The following is a 23361-nucleotide window of genomic DNA, read 5'->3' on the forward strand; positions in this document are numbered from 1 at the left end:
TCTAGTAGCTTTTGTGCAGATTCCATCAGATTTTCTATATAGATTCATATCTTCTGTAAAAGAAATTTTCTTTTCAATCTTGTATGATGGCACTGGCTAGAAACACCAGTACAGTGTTCAATAGAAATGCTGAGAGCAGACATCCTTGAGTTGTTCTTGATCATATGGGGAAAACATCCTATCTTAGTCAACACTAAGAATGATGTTAGCTGTAGTTTTATCATAGATGCCCTTTATCTAATTGGGGAAGTTCCCTTCTATTCCTATTTTACTGAGTTTCTATAAAGAATTAATGTTGGGTTTTGTCAAATGTGTTTTCTGTATCTGTTAATCGTATGATTTTTCATTTTTAGCTTGCTCATATGGTGAATTACATTAAATGATTTTAGGATCTCAAACCAACCTTGCATTCCTGAAACAAACTCCACTTGGTCATTATGTATTACCCTCTTACATTGTTGGATTCATTTTCATAAAATTTTGTTTATAATGTTTGTGTTCATGTTCTTAAGGTATGTTGCTCTGCAGCTTTCTTTTCTTATAAAATCTTTTTCTGGTTTTCTAACAGGGTAATGGCAGCCTTGTAGAATGAATTGGGAAGTATTCCCTCCAATTCAATTTCTGGAAGAGTTTGTGTATAATTATATAATTGGCATTTACTTATGGCATAAGTATTTCATTTACAATAGTGTGCTTCCAGTTCCCCACTCTCCAATCTTTGTGTTGTTTTTACTTTTACATATGTTACAAGCCCCACACAATTGTTATTAATTTTTGTTTAAACAATCAGTTATGTTTTAAAGATATTTAAATAGTAAATGTCAATCATGTATTTTTCTATGAAGTTAACATTTCCAGAGCTCTTAATTTTCTCGTATAGATCCCTATATTCATCTGGTATTATTTTCCTTTTACTTCAAGGATATCTAACATTCTCATGCAAGTGTGCTAATGCTGAATTCTTTTGGCTTTTGTTCATCTGAAAAAGTCCTTATTTCACCTTTATTTTTGAAAGATATTTTTTCTGGATATAAGATTCTAGGTTGATATTTTATTTTCTTTAGTTGAAGATTTCCCTCTACTGTTTTCTCACTTGTCCTTATATCTCATGAGAAATCTGATGTCTTCCTTATCTTTGTTCCTCTATACATGCTGTGTCATTTTTTGCTGGTTGATTTGAAGATTTTCTCCTTATCACTGGTTTGGAGCATTTTGGTTCAGCAATTGATTTGTTTTTATCTTACAAACACCATGAATCATGTAACTAGTTGTGCTTCCTTCTTTTCATTGGTTGTCAAAAATGCAGACCCATGTTTCTGCCCCAATTCTTGAATGGTGTGTGCTCTCCTCACCTGAGCATTCATCATAATTCTCCTTATTGTCTCTTTCCTTAATATTTTTCATCCTGTTGCTGCATACATTTTTTAAATTTTATTTTTGTAACCACAAAAATAACACATTCTCTTTGTATTAAGTCAAATGCTTCACATATGTTTAAAGAAAATGCTAGTAATCTCTCCTCCACCACCATCATCTCTCAATCTGACCCTCCAGGTTAATGGTTGTTAATAGTTTTATGTAAAAATTTCCACGTCTCTCTATGTGCTATATAAACATATAGAAATAATAGTGTATTTATTTTATAATATCCCTTGAATCCTTTGTGGGAAAAGGCAGGATATGGAAAGGACAAACAAATGAAAATGTTGAATGGTGCTCATGATGATATGGACATAGAAATCACTGCCTGTGTTTAGTGTCTGTTTCATCTTTGATGGCTGGATTTGAAGCCCCTTTGGAAGGTTAACCCTGGAGCCTTTATCTCAGAGCACATAGGACACTCTAGCCCCTGTGTTGTATAGCCAGAGAGCAAAGGAAAGTTATGACCTTGACTGTTTTGCAGATAATCAAAGACCTGCAGCTACTGGGGTTGGTGGCAGCCCTGGTGATAGCAGATGTGATCCTGCTCGTGACGTGGGTGCTGACTGATCCCATCCAGTGCCTCCAGATTCTCAGTGTCAGTATGACGGTGAGGGGCCCAATCCCTGGAGAATCTAGTTCCTGAACCGGAGGGACTGGCTTCTGTGGGTACACGGGGATCATTCTCCCAGTAGCATTCACTGTGTGGACATCCTCCCAACGAGAAGATAAATGACCCAAAGAGGATGGCGAGTCAGGAGCTGTGGGCACCATGAACACCTGCCCCTTGTCTGCAGGGTCTGCTCCGCTCCCACTGCTCCTCCCGCCCCAGGTGTTTTCCAGCAGCAACCGCTGAGATGTCAGCAAACAGAGATCTGCCTGGCAGTTATCTCTGCTTCCACCTTATCAATAATGAGAGTTTTCAGCTACAGAGAGCTTCTTTACCCTAATTGTTGAAAGGTAAAGGTAGTATTTTGAGGTCTTCTTTGGAGTCAGTCAACCCCAATTCAAATCCCAGCTCTACCACTTACCAGCCTTGGGAAAGTTATTTAACCTATCTAAGTCTCTATTTCCTCATAGGTAAAATGGAGATAATAATACTACCTATTTCATAGGGCTGTGGTGAAGATTAAGGGAAACAATGCAGGTAAAGGACTCAACTGTGCCCAGTATATAGTGTTCAATTAATAGGAAGCATTATATCTCCAGCCTGACAAAGGAGCTGAGGAATACAGCGGAATCTTGACAGTGCAGATTCAATATTGAAGGTTTCAACTGTTAACAAATAGCAGAAAGAGGATGTGAAATAATTTGTAATTTTGCTGATGCACTAATTTGAATCACTGTGGTAGCAAAGCACATAACAGGGGTAAGCCCTGCTGGCACCAAGAATCCACATGTCAGCCCAACTTTGTCGTTTTTTCCTCCAACTCATGGTTACTCTCATTTAGATTCTAATGGAGTCACCTAAATGTTACAGTTTTTACATATTAAGGGAGAAATTATATGCTATAGAGGATTTCACAATCTAGAATGTTTACAAAGATCTGCTGTGTATGTGTGTTCCTGGTAACTGTGGGTGCCCTCAGTCCTGACTCTGTGTCCCTTCTAGGTGACAGGGAGAGACGTGTCCTGCTCTCTGACTAGCACACACTTCTGTGCTTCCCGGTACTCTGATGTCTGGATTGCTCTCGTTTTGGGATGCAAGGTTGGTAACTTCATCTCCTGGGGATACTATCTCTCTGTTACCAACAAAATGGATATAAAGAGGAATTATAGGAATTAATGAGGTGATTTCTGCAAAGAGTATTGAAATCAGAAGAGACCTCTATTGATGCATACATCTCAAAGCCATGACCCTTATTATTTCTGTGCTCTTTATTTGTTTTGAGGGTCACGTTTCCAAATCTTTGGACTCCCTCATTGAGTCCTCCCCCAAATCATGTGGAATTCACCCACTGTTTCTCCCATTTCTTGGTCTGGTTTTTTCATTGATTTGGCAATACCAGTTTTCTCCCCAGCTACCTTCAAGGGGAATTATAAGGAGACATTCTAGCCAGCTTAACCTATTCTCTTAAGTGCCCTTATTACTCCTCTTGGGTCTTTCTTCAAGATTTGTGTCAAGGTAACCTGCTGCCTTCCACTTGCCTAACTTTCTTGCTCTGATTGGAAGCCTGGCTGGCCCTAAGACAAATGGCAACATCCATAGTGTCCTTTGAGTGGTTCCAGCTGCCTCAAAGTGTCTCCCATACTGCCCGGAATCTCCCATCATTCGACTCATTTATCTCTGTTAGGTGGCAAAAGGAGGATATTATTTCCAGAGGGTACAGGATACTATACAGGGCACTAAAGGAGAACCAACTATCCTGTTAGCTGGTTTTCAGCTTGGAGGGACAGAGAATCTGGCTTGGGGCAGGGGAGGGGGGGAGTGGCATAGGGCAGGTCTGTTTCAATGAACAGGCGAGCCCTGCATGGCAGGAGGCTGCCTGTTGAGTATTAGGAGAGAGGGGCCTGGTTGATTGATTGCTGGCAGAGGAAAAGGAGGTCTAGTAGAAATAGATGGCCTCTAAAGGTAAACTTTACTCACTTCACCACTAGGAAAGTGTTCAAGTGGTTGCTTCTGAGAAATAGGCCTGAGGATGGGCAGGGCTGGGACAGGGAAATGTTGCTTTTTAACCATGTGCATGTATTACTTTGATAGAAATATTTTTAAGAGAAAATGGTAGGAAGTGAATAGCTTTTTATCTCTAGTTTCTTACTAGTGGTTAAGAAAATGAGTTTCAAAATATGACAGAACAGGGTTTGAATAATGACTCAGCCACTTCCTAGCTGACCCTGAACCTCATTTGACCTCCCTGAGCTTCGATTCCCTCATACGTGAAATGGGGATGATGATAACATCCTCTCAGAAGGGTTCTGAGTTTTGAAAGGATTAATGCATGTTGAGTTTTCATTCACTCCTGGCCCATAGTAAGAGCTAAATACATGTTAGATGCTTTTATTATTCATCTTCCACTGCCCACCCCTGCCCCCAGACAGTTCTGAAAGCACAGTGCCTTTCCCATTCTTCGAGCCCCTGTAGAAGAGCACGTCCTTCCCCAGAAACTCAGCACTTCCCCCATAGCAACTCCCTCTGCAAGTCAACTTGATTTATTTTCTCCATTGCCTTTTATATAATCCCATTTCCATTTTATTTCACTGCAATATCTTTCTATAGGACAAAGAAAGAAAAAGGGGAAAGAGTGCTGAGCATCAGGAAGGTGACTGAGCCAGGCCCCCATGGGCTCCCTGTTCGACGGGCAGCTCCTGAGGAGGACCCCAAATCTGCGCATTAAGTCCCCGGACCGCCACCCCACGCTTCTCAGCAGTGAGGGCGAATGACACACAAATATCAGATGTGATTCACTCAGACACGAATCATGCATGTATAGATGCTTTATTCATACCTGATTCCCTTTTGGAAAGAATTTTAATGGAGTTAAAGCATTTTAATAGAATCAGATTTGAGCATTTCAGGATCATAGAATTAATTTTATTCGCTTTTGATTAAATTACTAATGATCTAACTCTGCCAAATGCCACCTGATGGCGTCAGTTATCCAAAAGTCAGGCCCCACTCCCACTGGCCTGCTGACTTGTATGTCCTCTAGTCATTGAAGATCTCAGGGCGGCCACATTTGGCCCCCTTTGGGACACTGAGCATTCGGGGCACCCAGACAACATCTCTGCTGGGCTTACTCCTTCACTGTAGGCACAGCCAGTCCTCCAAAAAGTTGTCTTAAGGGCCATCTCTGCAGATGGAGTTGGTCAGATTGTGTGATTTCAGGGTCACTGGCAGGTACCCTGCTGATACCTGACCTTACGTTTATTATTAGTTCTCCCTCTGAATCCCTGTAGTTCCCACCCCACCTCATCCCCCGTGGCAGCTTCATATTCTGTGTCATAAAACATTGATATTTATGTGCTTGCCTTAAATCTCCCAACCAGATTGAGCTTCCTAAAAGCCAGAACCATGACTTCCACTTGGCAACACCGCTTCTTGCCCTACACCTACCCCAGCACAGAGCTTTGCCCTGAATCAAGCAAACATACGTTGAATCTATATATTATTTATTATTGATTAAAGCTTTGATTTCTGTTTAAATGTAGCTCCTTCTAGGAGAGGCAGCACTTTAAGAAGCTGTGAGCCATTTTCTGTGTAGTACAAATGAGAAATCTGAGAGCGGGTTTACATTCATGACAAAGAGGAAAGAATAGGGCCCTGGGTTCTGGGGGGCGGGACAGGGAATGTCACAAAGAGGGTGAAGGGTATAGATGAGGCCTTTGCTGCCTGTGCCTGTCCCACGGTCCTGTCCAGGTCCCGGCCTGCCTTTGTTCTCTTCTTTTTTCACTCTTCGTCTCCCATAAACACCCACTGGCACAGAGCTGCTGCTAGCCTATAGAGATCCTTTGTGTGGATTAGAAAAAGGCATCCCTTGTGGGCAGATGCAGTCTTGCAGGTGCAGGGCTTGGCAAGCAGATGGTGCCTTTGGGAACATTAGAAAAAAGAGCCCCTTCCTCCGGTGCTTCCCCTGCCGTGGCACATGGCTTGACAAGGGGACCACAGGGCTATTTCAGCTTCTGCATGCCCCTCAGCTCCACGCATTGCAGAAGCACACAGTGGACGCGGAAGCCCTCACCACCAGCAGCGTGGTGCGCCCCTTGCCCTCCCAGTGCCTGGCAGCCCTTTCTGTCGGGCTCCTACCTGCGTGTATCATCCCATCCTGTGCCTCATCCTGGCAGAGTCCTCTCTGATGGCTGACTTGCTGACCTCTGATAAACTAATTCTCAGAGGAGAGGAAGATGAAATTTATTACGCATACATGAGGTGTAAGGGGACCACCCTAAGGGTAGTCCCAAGTGCTATCTTAGTAAATCCTCCTCATAGCAACCCTTTAAGGTAGGTATTATTATCCCTATTTTACAGGTGAGGAAATTGGTCCCAACCCTACTGCTCTTTGACCCCAAGCCTGCTATTTCACTTCTCTGAGCCTCCGGTTCTTCTCCTCTTTGTCTCCAGGGCCTGCTGCTGCTCTATGGGGCCTACCTGGCTGGCTTGACTGACCATGTCAGCTCTCCTCCCGTGAATCAGTCTTTAACCATCATGGTTGGGGTCAACCTCGTGGTGCTGGCTGCTGGGCTTCTTTTTGTGGTCACCAGATACTTGCACTCCTGGCCCAACCTGGTCTTTGGACTCACGTCTGGAGGTATCTTTGTTTGCACAACCACAATCAACTGCTTCATCTTCATTCCCCAGGTATGCTCTAGGGAGAACTTGGAGGACCAGTCCACCCCGTCATTCCGGAGACTTTGCTGGGTGTGATAAACTGTTCACTTTGTTTCCTACTGAGACTTTTGGGTGCCATTGATTAGAGAGTCAGAAGGAAGGGGGGGGTTCCTAGTGAGCTGGCTCCCTCTGTTCTTCCCGCCTCGCTGTCCTGAAGGAGCCACTCTGCTCCCGGTCGGCAAGGAGGGCTGACCAGAGTAGCCAAGTAGTGGCACCGCTTCTGCCTGGGTGGCTGCCTCACAGACCTGCTTTTCTACCCACCCTCCAGTCCGCTCCATGCATCCCCGGTTCCCCCTGCATCCTGATAACGTCATTTCTTGTACTGGCCTGGCAGTGAGGAACCTTTCCTTCTTTCCTGTTTGCAATTGCACATTCAGAGAAAAGTGCATTTGGGTCTTTATGAAATTTAAAATGCCTTTTCTTTCTTTTGAATAAAAAGAGGAAAATGTAGAACCTTCCTTTTCTTTTTACAATAAGGAAAAAGTAAAAACTAAATTTAAAATGTATTTCTTAACCATCATTCAAAAAGAGTCATGTACCACAATGTTCATTGCAGCACTATCTACAGTAGCCGGGACATGGAAGCAACCTAAGTGTCCATCGACAGATGAATGGATAAAGAAGATATGGCACATATATACAATGGGATAGTACTCAACCATAAAAAGAAACGAAATTGAGTTATTTGTAGTGAGGTGGATGGACCTAGAGTCTGTCATACAGAGTGAAGTAAGTCAGAAAGAGAAAAACAAATACCGTATGCTAACACATATATATGGAATCTAAAAAAAAAAAAAGGTTCTGAAGAACCTAGGGGCAGGACAAGAATAAAGACGCCGACGTAGAGAATGGACTTGAGGATACGGGGAGGGGGAAGGGTAAGCTGAGACGAAGTGAGAGAGTGGCATGGACATATATACACTACCAAATGTAAAATCGATAGCTAGTGGGAAGCAGCCGCATAGCACAGGGAGATCAGCTCCGTGCTTTGTGACCACCTAGAGGGGTGGGATAGGAAGGGTGGGAGGGAGACTCAAGAAGGAGAGGATGTGGGAATATATGTATACATATAGCTGATTCACTTTGTTATAAAGCAGAAACTAACACAACAATGTAAAGCAATTATACTCCAATAAAGATGTTAAAAAAATAAAATAAAATAAAATGTATTTCTTATTATGAGGATTAAGAAAAAATCAAACAAGGGAGGAAGATAGAAGGAGAAATATCCAGACAGCAAACAGAAAGAAAGGGAGTCAGAGAGAAAGGTGAAGGAATCCATAAGCTCTGAAAGGAAAGTGATGTTAAATTATTCACGTTATGCCCCAGGGTACCACTGAGCCACATACATCCAAGTTAATGAGTTTGGCATTAAGCACTAGTTTTGTGTCCCTTCTAGTTCTCTTTTTCTTCCTCCCGAGGCTTCCCTCATCCCACGACACACTCACTACCCTATCCTTATTCCCAGTGCAGTTACCAGTTGACCATGTATGACTTCTCCATGAGGGAGCTAACCGGTAATTAAAGTGTTGCCTGATGGAGGGTGGCAGTGTATTTATAAAAGTGAAGAGTGCACTTTGGAGCACGATAGTATGACACAGGCAGAGGCCCTTTACTCTTTTTCCCTTTCATAAATTCTCATTAAAATACTCAAGAGAATGAACAAATATGGAAAAACCTGTAGCAGCAGCACTAAAAATCAAGGATGGGCATTGCCTCTGAGCCAAAAACTAGAGGAATTTTTGCTGAATCTTAATGTTATAAGAACTGGATTGAAGGAAGCCTTTGAGAGCTGAGTCTTATTTGTCTGGGATGTAGCAGAAAAGGGCTATGAAATGCCAGGGCTGTTCCTCCCTGGGAGATGGGTAAAAGAGAGTGGAGAGGAGACTTTTGGGAAGCCCACTCCTTAGGCCCTGGGACCAACACTGTTGATTGGTAACCCATCCACCCATTGCCAAACCCTTTGTTCCTTGATCTGAAAGAGCTAAACACTTGCTTTGCCAGCCTCCCTTATAGCTAGGTGTACCCATGTAACACAGTTTTGAACACCAAGGGTTTTCTGGGAGGCTTCTGAGAAAGCTTTTGCTTTCCTAAAAAAAGCTATGGGGGTGGCTGGCATCGCCTCTTCTACTTTCTTCCTACCTTGAATGTTTTTGATGCTTGAAGTTATGGCAGCCATCTTGTGATGATGAGGGAAAAGCCAAGAGAATGTATTTACTGTACCAGGAAACTATAGCTCTCCCCACGTAAGACTATGAATTCAGGGGGAAAGGATCTATGAAGAGATTCTGCAGTTCACAATAAAAGGACCACAAATTTCTGAAGATTTAGAGAAGCTACCTTCCTCTGAAGTAAAATAGAAGGTTTGTAGAAGGTATCTGATTAGTCTTATCAATAAGATTCAAAGGTTATTGCCCCTCTTTGACTAAAGCAAACCATTATGAAAACGACATAACCTTAGATCATGAAGTATTGAATAAGGATGAAAAAGATCGTGTTAAATTTAAAACGCCAATAGAAGCATTGAATAGGCAGCTGGACATGGCAAAATACTGAATTAGTGGGTTAATTTAAGGAAACAGAAAACAAGGACACAGGAAAAAAATGAGAGACTAGAAAATATGGAGAGCAGGTCTAGGGATATGATTTAAAGCTAATAGGAGTCTCTGAAAGAGAACAGGATAATTTAGAGCAGAAGTAATCACCAAGGAACTATTAGAAGAAAGCTTTCCTGATCTAACACAAGGCCTCCATCTGAAAAGTGAGTGAATCAGTAAACTCCCTGATGCGGCCCTACTTAGGTTTCCTCTCTCCACACTCGCCTCTGTCCCTCTTGTATCCTAAGCCTCAGACACAAGATTTCCACTTTCCTCCGTGTTTAAATCCTCAGGACCTGGGACCATAGTGATATTTAGGTGCACTTCCATCTTATACACAGACATAAAAATGCAAGATGAAGTTCATCTTGGAATCTGTCTTCCGGGTTTGAACTAAGAACAGGCACTTGGTTTGTTGAAGTGGGAGTGGAAATGGAATTATTGGGGCTGGGGTACCGGAACTGGGCAGATGGACTCTTTTGGCCTTTCTCTTTCCTTCTCTCTATCTCAGTCTTCCTAGCTGTCTTGAGCTTCCTTTCTCATACTGTATCTTTTCTATTTTCTCTCTCATGCTTTTCCTCCTCTTGAACTGACCATGATCTGAAACAAAAAAATATATTTTATAGTCAATTGTATTTTAGGTGTAGGAGGTAAATTGTTTTTCAAAATATAAAAGTAACTGAGGTTTTTCAGGTTTTTTGTGTGCCCCTGAATTGATTTTCCCCTCTGACTCTGTGGCCTTTGGTTGAAGAAAGATTCTCCCTGTGAGACCAGAGACTGGTAGGACAGCTGAGCAAATTTGGAGAAGTGTGTGAGGAGAGCCACAAGGAGAGGGAAGGGAGCAGGGAGGCAGGCTTCTTTCTTGCTACTGAGCCTTCAGACTGGACGGTGATGGGAGGGATTTATGAAAGCAAAGGCACAGACACCTCAAGGGCAGGTAGGCGGTGCCAGAAAGCTGGGTGAAATGGACGATGTGACTGAAGAGCTAAGTGGACTAAGTAGCATTCTCCACAGGCCCTCAGGAAATGCCTAAGTGTTTAGGCCAGACGCTGAGGTCATCACCCGTAGTGAGCCAGCCTCTGCTTTTGTGACTTAGATGTGACCCATCCTCCCACACACCCCCTCCCCTCCCTCCACCTCTGAGAGGCAGGTGGGTCCTGAGATAGGACGTTATTTTATCCTCTAAACCCGCAGTGTTTCATCTGCTCCTCCAGGAAGGTACTCACGACTTTCTACTCTGCCTTATAGTCCTCTGTAAATGTCTCAGCACCCTTACCAGACAGATGAGCTTTTTAAAGGAAAGCTTCCTTCATTTGTCCGTGTATCTGTCCATGCAAATATTAACTGTTGGGAACAGGCAGTTAAACACACGGCCTCACTCGAGGTCTAGTTGGGAGCTGACGTGAAAGGATTTATAACCCTTGTGTTAAGTGTTTGAGGATGTTACACGATGTCAAGGAAGGGGTACCCCAGCCTGTCTGGGAACTCGGTGACACCGTCTCAGAAAATGAGGTGCTTGGGCCCACCTTGAATGAGGAGTAAGAAATGTTCACAGCGCAGACTGGGGAAGGGCATGGGTGGCATTTCCGACGGGGGAAGCCCTCTGACAGAGGCAGAGAGGTATGAGAGAGAAGAGAAGGTGTTTGGAACACCACGAGTCTTTGCTCTTTTCGAAGCACAAATTGAAACAAGGGGAGAGTGGCTGGAGGTGAGAGAGGCACATGGGGTGAACTTCTGAAGGACCCCGGTGCACCCCATTAAAGACCCGAGATTTAATCCCACTGTTTGGTTTCCTATTGCTGCTGTAACAAATTCCCACAAACAGAGTGCCTTAAAACAATACACATTTAATGTCTTATAGTTCTGGAGGTCAGAGATCTAACATGGGTCTTATTTGGCTGAAATCAAGTTGTTAGTAGGTCTGCCTTGCTTCCGGAGGCTTTGGGGCAGAATCTGTTTCCGTGCATTTTCCTGCATTTTCTTCGATCCACGGCTCCTTCTTCCATGTTCATGGCCAGCAGCACAGCATCTTCAAGTCTCTCTTTCTGACGTCTCTTTCCATTGTCACATCTCCTGTCCTGCGTCCCTCTTATAGGGACTCTTGTGATTACATTGGGCCCACCTGGATGATCCAGAATAATCTCCCCATCTCACAGTTTTAAACTCAATAACATATGCAGAATTCCTTCTGCCATGTAAGGTAACATATTTACAAGTTCTTGGATTGGGAGGGAAGCGTCTTTGGGGGGCCATTTTCTGCCTGCTACACACACATACCCAGATACTGAGAAAACAAGACTCCCTGTCCTTCTGAAGGAAGGGCCGTGGGGAGGTCCTGAAATTATGACCTAAGGGTCATTTCTAGCCATATTCCAGAAATCCTGAAGAGTCAAGTCTTAAGGACCAGGACCTTCACAAATGGGGAATTAAGGGGGAGGGGGTTGGAGGGGCAGGGGGCTTTAGTCAAGGGCCACCCTGGCTCCACCCAGCCAGCTTAGGGTGAGACAGACCAAAAGCCTTGGAAGTGCCCTTACACCAATGTTGAGCAGTTCCTCCAGCAGCTCTGCAGGGAGGGCTTGGTCTGGAGGTGCTGGGGGGAGAGAAAGGAAAAGCTGTGCTGCTAGGGAAATAAGGGGGCCCTGAGGAGGCACAGAGATAGTGCAGCACTGCTAGGGCCAGTGCTAGGAGAGCAGCGCTGGGGGTCAGCGCCATCCACCCATGGCCGTACAGTGACCCCGTAGTGCTGGGCTCCAGTAGCTCCTGAGCAGGGTGTTGAGAGGACAGCACCCTGGGGAGGGGGCCTTCAAGAAGGGCATCTGACAGGGCAGGTTCCTGGCCCGACCCAGCACAGGTCACACAGACTCCTGGTACCATGAAGGACTCATGCCGAGTTAACAGAGGACCCAAGAGGACTTGGGCAGAATGTGGTATTGAAATTGATGGCAGGATTTAGAATCCTATCTGAGATTTACCAAATTCAGGTTACCTTCCATAGTCAGAGCTCAGTAAATGTTTGATGAGCGAGCAAAGACATCCCAGGATCCCTGTGAGGTTCCCCACAGATATCTCAACATGGTTTCTAGAACTAAGGTCCCAGAGTGCCCAGCGTCCATCACTAGGGCTCTTAATCATGAGAATCCCTAAGGGAACAGGAGACGCCTCCAGCACGGTGGCCTCCCCTGGCATCACGTCCCTGGCATTCGCCAGGAGGAGACAGTGTCCCCCAGGCCCAGGAGCGTGCCCCTGTTTGTGAATGTTCTCTGTTCAGTCCCATCCCTGTTAAACTAAACTAGCCCGTGCATCCATGGACTGGTTCTCAAAACCAGTATCTCCTGAAAAACGTTCCCTCGGACCCTCACCGTTGACAGTCTCTCTTCCTCAGCTGTGTTGAGGACGTGCAGCGTGGCGCAGTGCCCTCGTTACAGCTGTGACTCTGCTGCCCAGTAGCCATGTGGACCTAGACAAATCATCCTCCTTCTGAGTCTTTCCTCATTTGTCAAGGAAAAAAGACAGATCGCAGACCTGATGTTCTATCATTTTTATTGATTTTTATTGACATTTGTGGTTTTCTGTTTCTCTGAGCCTTGATCACTGACTTGGGTTAGAAGTCCTCTAGAAGGAACAAACGTATGGACACCAAGTGGGGAAGGCAGGGGTTGGGGGGGGTGGTGGTGGTGGGGGGATGAATTGGGAGATTGGGATTGACATGTGTACACTAATTTGTATAAAATAGATAACTAATAGGACCCTGCTGTATAAAAAAAATAAATTAAATTTTTTTTAGAAAGTCCTCTAGAAGGAACTGGGTTTTCAATAGCAGTAAGCACACCGTCGCTCAACACATGAGAATAATTAAGAACTGCTGCATACAACTAAAACCAGCTTCATTTGAAACATACAGTGTTTAGATTGCTCAACCCTGTTATAGCTCCTAAACTCTGGCTTGAGAATGTGGCTCTAGAAGTCCACCTCAGCTCTGGTTTTCTTTGACCAGTCCAGCAGTGGGTTGGTAGATGGGTCCAGCCGATTGTTCTGTTTCATCAACCTGTCATCTTCCTTTGGCATTTTTTAAATGATATAACCTTTACATTCTCTAAACCTTCTGTCATTGCTGTCTGACCTTTCCAGAGTAAAGTACATTTTGAGGAGAGAATAGTTTGTGCATTTATCTATGACACTGTCATTCCTTGGTGTTTTTGAGAAAGAGTGAGAGAATGTGTTTCTGGGTGTGTAATTAAATAAATAACATGTGTTCTTTTATCCAACAGCTGAAGCAATGGAAGGCATTTGAAGAGGAAAACCAAACAATCAGACGCATGGCCAAATATTTCAGCACTCCTAGCAAAAGCTTGCACACCCAGTATGGTGAGGAACAGAGTTGCCACGTTAGAGGAGAGAAAAACTCCATGGAGAGACTCCTCACAGAAGTAAGCGAGACCCTGCCTGCTGGATTCTCTATAAAGAACTCCAGTCATGCATTGGTGGGCCCCATATGCCTCATTGCTAACATTCTTTCTCCTTCTCCCATTTCCCCAATTCCTAGCCATTCTGGTCTCCCTTAGCAGCAAGCAAAACCTCAACGTTTCCCCAGTGCCCCTCCCATTGCTGACCCTCACCCACCCACTTCATTCATTCATTGGACAGATGTGTGCCAGGCATTGTGCTAAGTGCTGACAAACAAAACAAACAGAGTCCCTACCTTCATGGAGCTCACAGTGTAGTGGAGGAAATAGATACTGATCAAGTAGCCATATAGTTATAAATGGTGATAAGAATTATGAAGGGAGAAATCAGAGTGGGAAGAAAGAGTGGTGAGGACAAGGGAACCTAATTTAGAGTGGTCGGAAAAGACTCTCTGAGCTGAGCGCTGAAGGTTAACTACAAATTAGCCAGGCAAAGAGTGCAGGGAAAAGCATTCCAAGTGGGGGAACAGCATTGTAAAGGCCCTGAGGAGTAGTGGATGCTAGCTTCTGCTGTATGATACATTCTTTCTTTACATGGAGTTGTGCCCTTGTTTCCAAGATCCTATGGGGCTCCTTACTGTCTTTTCCAGGTGCTAACTAGAAATCTCATCATCCTACCAACCCAGAAAATTAAGAGGTGTCTAAAGACGGGGAGGAAGGATGAATAGAGCCTCTGAATATCACAGTAGCGCCAAGGCAGGGACAAGGGAGCCCGCAGTCCTCTTTCTTCTGTTCTTCAGCCAGATTTGGCACCTCTCCCAGAACTGGGCAGAGTGATGTGGGCTTGAAGAAAGCACATGGGAAAGCTTGAGGCTGCACCGCCTCAGAGAGGAGGCATGGGGCCCAGAGGAATTAGCCAGTTTTTTCACACTAACTAAATTATATTCCATATTTTTTTTTTTAGTAGAGAACATACCTGAGTAGGTGCTATATGGGAAATTATGCTTTTTCGTATTGGACTGACACTGGGTACCAATAGTCCCTGTGCGAAAGGATGGTGTCATGGGGACCTAAGAAACGTAACCAATGAAGGGATTCAGCTCCCCAGGCACCCTCAGTCCCTCGCACCATTCCCTTGGTTCTGGACCTTTTTTTATCCATCAGAGTAATACTTGTCCATTTCTTTACTATTTATCAAGCATTCAGGACCTTTTTTCAGAGCCAGATTTCTTCCCACCTGGCAAGGGAGTAGCATTGCCATTGATACTCTCTGAAGTCTTCAAAGAAACATTTTTTTTTCAGCTAAACAGAAGGCCAGAAACTTGGCGAGAACACCCAGGATGGTTTTCATTCACAATCAGCTAATGTTGGAACAGCCAAGTGGCCTGACTCTTTAGCCTTATGGTAATTTGTGACGTTCTTTTTGTACTCCTGCCATGCTACCCTGTTTCCCACGCAGTGACTGAATCCACTCTACCAAAAAGATGCCTTGAGTCTGCAGAGGCAGGGCCCTAATAGGGAGCAGATGCTTAGGTAGTAAAATGCTGGACTCCTGTCCCTGACACCCCACACCTGGAACACCTTTCCCAGAGCAGGCCTGAGAACCAGCAGCCCATCCCAGAGCCCTGCGGCAGGCCTAGAGAGTTTCTGGTATCTGAATCCCCAGCTCCAGCACTGCCCAGTGGATGAACACAAGAATCTCCGTAACCCCAGCTTCTCGGCTGCATTTCCCTCCTCTGCAGCCCCTCTGCCGCCCTGGTGTCCTCCTCCTACTTTCGCACCATCTGGGCAGTCCATTTTCTCATTCTTGCCTCCCTTTCCCCATGGCAGTGGTCCCCAAAGGCTGTTTGGGGCAACATCCATCCCTGACATCCCAGGCTGTGTGGAGGCCAGCAGGTAGAACCTTCCCAGAGCTTGAAGAACCTCCCTTCTACGCTCTGCAGGAGAGGAAATGCACCTATTACTTTTCTTCCTTGAAACACAGAAAGAAGGGGAGATTCCATTTCTCCCTGTGGCCTGCACCTTACGAAACATGCCTGTGGATGTTTTGCTTCCCTGGGTGTGCCAAAAGTGATCGTTAATAAGCTCGTTTCAATGCAGCTGCCATGGTCAGTCACATTTTGGTCTCACAGTGGCAAACCACGCTTCTGATCAGTGTGCAGCCATGGTGAAAACAGAGTCCCACTTCCTTTTCTGTAAGAAGGGAGATTTACTGATTAGGCTGATGTTTCTAAATCTGTCCCCAGCCAGCTTCAGATGTTTGGTTTGCTAGAGAAGAGCATTCTTCCCAGCTCAAGGTTTATACTGTTTCCCCATACTCTAAGGAATTTGTGGATAAGGCACAAAAAGGCAGCACTCAGAGTTCATTTGCTGGCGTAGCTGTCATCAGCTGATGGCTCCCTCCCAACTCTGTGAGGCGGTAGGGCCTCCTGAAGCCAGCATGAGAATGTGCCGGGTGGGCTTCACGAGGAAGGGCTGGTGAGGAGGAATAGAGCTGGGGTCCCTGCAGTGCAGCCAGCGCAGTCACCCCTGTGAGATGCTCAGATACCTGGCACCACCCAGATATCACGAAGAGCCTGAGTGACTGTCTTCTTGTTACTCACCCGCTCCGCGCCTGGCGAGTCCTTGAGTCACCTACACTTCCGCGACAACGCCCAGCCCTTACCGCTCTGTGGCTGGGGAAAAGGGAGAATGATCAGGCAGGTGCTCAGCTGCAAGCCCTTCCGCTTATTCACCAGTTGCTCACTGGACCGGGACTCTCTCCTGAGGATAACAGAAGTCTAAACCAGGATGAAACTGGGAGTACCAATAATCAGAAAAGTCACCTTCCTGCTTATAAGTAGGGAGCAGTAGATTTGCCTTGGAGTTGCTGCCAGAAGACTCTTGCTGGACTAGTTTACTTAATTTACTGTTCCCTCAAAGATTCACTTCTGGGCAACTCTTCCATATCTACTTGAGAAGAAACCACAAATTCAATTGATAGGCGAGCTGTGTCAGGAATCCTAAAGAAGGGAAACATCCTTTTACTTCTAGGGCATAATAAATGGACGTCCAAATGCTCATCCTCAGCTTCTAAAGAGGATGACAGCAGAGACGCAGCATTTTGGTATTCGGACAAGCACTTCTTATTATCTTCTCCAAACTCTCGACCCCGTGTCATCTGCCCCAAGACCCGTCAGTTCCCCACGATGATCTCTTTCCTGCTCCACTGCCTTTGAACATCAGAAATTTCAGAAGGTGGACATCAGGTCTAAACCAGACGATCAGCTGCTGTAGCACCGAAGGATGCTCAGGGCACACCCCCTGCTGTTACTCTTCCTCCCACTTCATGCCCCACGGTCCTGCGGTTAGAACAGGCACATCTCTGCGGCTGTCACCTGCCAGCATCCCGGGCACAGCCCGTTTATCAACTAACAGCCGTGCTGCAGGTAGGCAGCTCACTAGCAGAACTGCCCAACTTCATTTATCTTCTGGGCTCCCTTCTAGTTCTACTGAATCAAGCTATCAGGGACTTAGGCCCAATAATCCTTTTTTTTTTTTTTTTTTTTTGAGCTTCTCCAGTAATTCTGATGCCTGCACTCCTTTGGGACATACCGACAGCTGATAGTGCCACATGGTAGCTTTGGCCTCCTACCCGCACGTTCCAGCCGAGGGAGGTGATAACACCAACCTGAGATTCTCATTCCCCCCTAAACTGCCCCCCCCACCCCTGGCTCCAGTCTTGTCACTTTGGCCCAGGAATCTCCATCCTCCTTGTTCTTCCCATTTTCTAGGCTGTTTAGCAAGTGGCAAAATTCTTGTTTCCCTATTCCTTCATCCCCTTCAGAGATGCCTCAAGGTCATCTGTATTTTGCAGAAGTATGATATACCCAGAGTTGGGCCATCCCAAACACTGTTCTGACTGGTGTCCTGCAGCGTCACCTGACCCCCTGTGTTCTGAGCAAAGTTGAGAGGGTGCTGCAGCAGCCAGCAGGCAGCTAGACTGTGCCTCCCCTGACCGCCCTTCTCGCAGACAGTGCCACAGTCTGGGGATGTATGGGGAGACTAAGATCATACAACAGTAAATCATAGTAAACCGTTGTTGAGCACACGTGGCAGTTATTGTGCTTAAGTGCTTGGTATGCATCATCTCATTTCCCCTCAAGGAGGGACCTCCTCAGAGCCTAAGACCACCAGCTAATACGTGGAGAAACTGGGATTTAAACCAATGTCTTCTGATGCCACCCTTTCTCCACCATGGGAGACAGTGTGAAAGCCCTCAGCAGCATCTTTTGTTGATGGTTTTGCTTTTGTTTTACAGAAAAATGCTGTGATTGAAAGCCTGCAAGAACAAGTAAACAACGCCAAAGAGAAGCTGGTGAGGCTGATGTCAGCTGAGTGCACCTATGACCCCCCCGAGGGGGCTGTCCCGCCTGCCTCTTCCCACAGCAAGGACATCCTGGCTGCAGCCCCTCCCCATAGCCTAGCAGCTCAGGGGTCTTTGAAATGTCTCTCTGACTCTCTGAATGATACCAGCCCGGCCACCCAGGACTCCCAGAGCACCTCAGCACCCGCCTCAAGTGTACAAGGCCTCAAGGGGCCTGTGAAGGACACCAGCCCCTCCCCGGGGCAGAAGGAGAAAATTCCTGCCTCTCAAGACTTTTCTGATCATTTAAATTTAGGCTGCGGCCAGAAGCCGAGGGCTGAGCAAAGCCCGGGTGCGGAGAGAAGAGACCAGGTACCCATGGCCCTCCAGCAGGGTCTCATGCCAGGTGGAGAAGGCTCTGTTCCCCAGAGACAGGGGCAGCTGGAGAACTCAGAAGGGCCCCAGGCGCGACTGTCAAGGGTGAATTCAGTGATCAGGGAGAAGCTTCAGGAAGTCCTCCAAGATCTGGGCCTGGGCCCTGAGGCTCCCGTCCCCTCTCCCCCGTCCTGTCCCCAGCAGCCCTGGAAGAGCAGTGCCTGCCGCAGCCCCCAGAAGATACCCCTCTCCAAGGAGCTGGGCTTCAGCCCGTACATGGTGAGGAGAAGGGGCGCGGCACAGCGGGCTCGCTCGCACTTGCCAGGTTCTGTGCCCTCCTCTGTGGGGCGTCGGGTAAACAGGGCTGATTCTAGGGCACGCACTGGGCGAAATGTGCAGGACAGGGACAGCCCCTGCCTGGACCCCCAAACTGCGGATTCCAGGGTAGCAAGACCCTCTTCCGGGAAGCCTTTACTACTCCCAGCTCCTCAAGGCAAGCCAGACGCCCTGGAGGGCAGCAAACAGTGCCAGACAGAGCCCCAGAGAGCCGAAGGGAGCCGCGCAGCCCTTTCTCACCAGCCTTCTGGTCCTGGCCGGGCGCTGTGCCCCGCTGCCCCACACCGAGCCAGAGCCTCGCCAGACCTGCCTGAGCAGCAGCTGCAGCGGTCCCCGGCGCCCCCAGGCTGCCCTTCCCTGTCTCCTCCACACAGCTACCTCGACACAGAATCCAGCAGCTCGGACGAGTTCTTCTGCCGCTGCCACAGGCCCTACTGTGAAATCTGCTTCCAGAGCTCCTCTGATTCCAGTGACAGTGGCTCGTCAGACAGCGGCCCTGAGCCTACTGGGAGGCTGGCTTCCTGGGAAAAGCTGTGGGCCCGCTCGAAGCCTATCGTGAACTTCAAAGATGACTTGAAACCCACACTGGTGTGAACAGCAGAGCAAGTCTGGACATAGAGCTCTGTCCGGGACAAGCCATACCATGGCCTGTTGTGGCCTTCGGGGAATAGACCAGTGCCCTGCATTGGACCAGCCCTTACCATGTTTCAGCTATGCTCACTTGAGCACTGTGGTACCTGGAGCACTTCTCGATCTATACAAAGAGGGGTATTGCCTGTCTTGTTCCTACCTCACCGCATTCCTGTAAAAGACTCCAGCCGAGTGCGCATAAAGGATACCCTTGGATAAAAGGTGCTAAATGAGCACAGAGGGTCTTCTGTCCTGGTCAGCCTATAATGTACAGAACTCTTCATATATACCAGATGGATGGCTGGGTGGACAGAGAGATGGAGAAATGGAAGGAGAATTTCTGCAGAACCAGAGTTGTGAACTGTGGTCCATCAAACTGGCTTTTTGGTGGCAGACCTGCTAGGAAGACATCTCCTGCGTCCTTGGGTGGCCCACGCTCGGCAGGGGGTGGCTTTGCTTCTGCTCAACTTTGTCAATAGCACCACCCCTAGGTCCCAGCTTCCAGGCAGACTCAGCTCAGAGCCAACTGTGCACCTGTATTTGGTGTTCATGTCTTTATACCATTGTGGCACCTCAGCATCATCCCTGAGACAGTCAGGTGTCCATGGGGCCACAGGTGACCCAGATCTCTCTCCTGGGCTCAGATGGCACCGGAGGCCCACCGCATTGACTTTGCCAGTGGTGCAGTTTTGCAATAGCAGGAAGCACACACTGGCAATCTCTGTTGAGGTTGGGGAGGCCCTCTTGGTCAAGAGGATGCCAACTAGGGCTACATGACCACCGATGGCTACATAAACCTAAAAGCAGAAAATGGGAAAATAGAAAGGAAGAAATGGGGGAGAAGGTAGGAAAGAAAACAGGTTTTGAACATTTACCTTGAGACTAGCATGGTACTTGGAAATATCCAATATCGGTAATTCCTTATGATAACCCCATGAAGTAGATACTCTCGTTCCCATTTTTACAGATGGAGATTACGAGGCTTAGAGAACTGAGGTAGCTTCCCCAGCGTCACATTGCTGGAGAGGGGCCCGTGTAGGGGCCCACGTGAGACTTGGCCACAGCTCACAGGACTCCCAAGTGGGTGGACTTCCCTGGGGCACATCTCTTCACTTGTTCTTCTGGGAGTGGCGGGCAGAGCGTGGCAGGCCAGACAGCAAAGCAGGGGTAGTGTAGGAAGCTGCAGTGCACTCACCCTGCAGTCCAGGATGACAAAACTGGGCTCCTCACCTCGGGAAGCAGCCCTCCACTGCCTCACTGCCTCAGGGGCCCACTCACACCTCCCAAGGCAGCCGGGGAGTTGGTGAAAGATAAGTGCCAGGATCTCATCTGCTGCCAGAGCCACACGGAGAACACAGCTGGGTCCACTTCACTTGTTGCTGAGCTAGTTGTTGTTTACAGGCTGTTCCCTGCCCCCACTTGTGTGTGCATCTGTGTGTGTACTTATGCTTGTGTGCAGGAGTTTGGGCCTCATTAGGTATGTCTGGAGGGGAGCACGTGGCTTTAAATGTCTCACAGAAGATGTATCACAGACTGTCGGCGGCTGCTGACACCTTGTGAATCTCCAGACACTGGACCAGGAGGCCCTCCTGGTAACACAGCTTCTTCTGTCGCCTACTTTTAAATACAAATGTCATAATTTATTCTGTGCGTGGGCTTGTAGTTTCTGCTTGTGCTGTTTGTATGCTGTCCAAGTGAGACCTTAATAAAAGAAATGGCTCTCAAGGCAAGTCTCTTCAGAAATTGTAGCTTGGGGCTGGGGAGGAGGGGCACAGACAAGACCGAACCAGCCAAAGGAGTGGAAATGCAGCAGCCATGAGAGTTGCTGCTGGCTTACCCTGGGTTCCAGGTGTATCTTCTAGCACGCTTCCATTTGTAACAGATTCTTCTGTGGTCTCCCCGTGCAGCTTCCTATCCCAGAAACACCTGCCCCAGTGGGTAGAGGACACTCTGGAGACCCTCAGTTCTTCCCACCCACTGGGGATCCTGTGGTTGGGCTTCACCTCCTTCAGCTCCTTTCCTCCCAGTATGTCACCGCTAGCAGCCTGCTGTTCAGTAGTGTGGAATACGCAGGCTCTAAACCTGGCAGGGCTTCTCTCACTGTCTCTGCTCCTACACCCTCAGTTCCCTCATCCCAGCCCTTGCACACCTCCATCTCTCTTCCATCTAGAATTTCTTTCCTCTCTTTGTGCATCTTGTGAATGACTCATCCCTCAAGGCTCAGGTAGAGCATTCCCAGGAAAAAATGACATCCCCTAGTTAAATGAAGAAAGATGTTTTGGGGACCATGCTTCACACTTAGTTGTAAAGAAGCTTCTAGCATCCATTTTTCCTAGAATGACTTTGTAACGCTTGCTAGACTTCGTTGACAAGATGGAGAATCTACCCTATATTTTCCTTATTTATCATTTGGTTTGAAAACTGTATGCCAAGCACCACAACTTCCTGCCCCAGAATACTGTCTCCAAATCGATTGCTTACTGTGTACTACCTCCACACCCACTCCTCACCAGCTTTTTCCCTAGATCTTTTACTCAATACCAGCTAATCCAGTGATGAAATTCTTGAAGGGATGAGTATGCCATGGCTTCTGGCCCGCTCTTGACTGTTATGTTCTTGAAGAAAGGGCAGAAACGTGGTGCAAAGAAATCCTAGAGAAGTAAACATTGCCTCTGCTGTTGTCATCAGGGCTATGCCTGCCTCTGTTGGTCATAAGGTCTGGCATGGAGCCCAGCCTGCTTCTTACCCAAGTATATGTTGCTTTGCTGATTGAAATCTTAGGGTTGGAGATGTCCATCCTGATCCCAAAGTCTGCCCCTGTCTCTGGCCCGGGTCAAACTCTCTTTCCTTAGAGGATCAACTTGGCCTCCCCAGAGCTCAGAGAGGAGAAAAGAGCATCAGATGTAGGAGGCATGTTTTTAACAAACCATTTCACTTCGAAAACGGTAAAGAGAAAAGTCAATGCACGTTCCACAAAAATCTCTTCTGTGTCTATATTTATTTTATTATATTTAGATGTGTCTCCTTCACAGATTGCAAGTTCCTGAAAGCACTGAGTGTGTCTTCTGCATCTTTGTATCCTCAAGAGTAGCCGTCAGAGAGCTTTGCACAGAGTATGAGCCCAGTAAATGTTTGATGGATGGATTTCTGGGCAGGTAAGTGGATGAAACAGAGGAAAACAGGAAGGCAGAGAACCTGTAATGCAGCAAAAAGGGAGGCAGAGCCATCTGGCTTCACTGCCTCTCGATGAGGTAAGAGCAAGAAACCACATCACTGAAGGACCCAGAAGTAACTGAATTCTGAAAAAGACAGTACTTGAAGTCTCTTGGAGGGAGGTGAGGTAGAGTGACAGAGTTAATGGAAGCTAAACAAAGTTACTGTGTTAAAGGTGTTCTCTTAAAGATGCTTTCCTCACAGGCTTGTAACTAAGTAGCAAGCAGTACTAGCAGGAGGACAGTCTGTTCATCTTTCTCACCATCATCTTCCTGAGTCCCTTTTCTCAGAGCCCCAAACAAAGCAGTTGTCTCTGTTCCCTCTGGCTGCTGCACTTCTCCCAGTGACAGCCTCTGGGCTTTGTTAAGGGAGGTCTAATGCAGAGATGGCAGCTTTGGGACTGAAAGCAGGAGAGAGGTTACTTGTCCTCAAACTTCGCTCTTCCTCACCTCTGGTACCCACTCTGATCTCTTTCTCCGTGAATTGTTTCTGATGTTAGCATCCCCAGCCAAGCTGCATTTGAATAAGGGAACATCTTGGAATGTTCAGTTCACTATCAAGGTCACAAAGAGAAAAGAAATGCCAGTGTCACGAGGCAAAATAACCTGTTACGAGTTTGACAAGATCTGGGTCAATGCTTCCCAACCCTTTTCATTCTTTAACTTACCTTTGGATGTCTAAATATACTAGCAAAACACGTAGGTTCAGAGAATAAGT

The 23361-nt window shown here is 46.8% G+C and overlaps 1 protein-coding gene across 5 annotated transcripts in view; it reads left to right on the forward strand.

Annotated features, from left to right (window-relative positions):
• GPR156 (G protein-coupled receptor 156) overlaps positions 1 to 21156 on the forward strand; it is an 88925-nt gene extending 67769 nt beyond the window's left edge. For 3 of the 5 annotated variants that reach the window (XM_068546669.1, XM_068546671.1, XM_068546673.1), the window contains 5 exons: positions 1904 to 2029; positions 3032 to 3127; positions 6479 to 6715; positions 13611 to 13769; positions 18046 to 21156. In XM_068546669.1, coding sequence (XP_068402770.1) covers positions 1904 to 2029; positions 3032 to 3127; positions 6479 to 6715; positions 13611 to 13769; positions 18046 to 19395 — 1968 coding nt within the window. In that variant the 3' untranslated portion in view covers positions 19396 to 21156. The remainder of the gene's footprint in view (positions 1 to 1903; positions 2030 to 3031; positions 3128 to 6478; positions 6716 to 13610; positions 13770 to 18045) is intronic. The other 2 variants (XM_068546670.1, XM_068546672.1) reach the window with 1 other exon arrangement.
• Positions 21157 to 23361: the final 2205 nt, after the last annotated feature.

Source organism: Eschrichtius robustus, chromosome 6, assembly GCF_028021215.1.
Source record: "Eschrichtius robustus isolate mEscRob2 chromosome 6, mEscRob2.pri, whole genome shotgun sequence".
Classification (NCBI taxonomy): Eukaryota; Metazoa; Chordata; class Mammalia; order Artiodactyla; family Eschrichtiidae; genus Eschrichtius; species Eschrichtius robustus.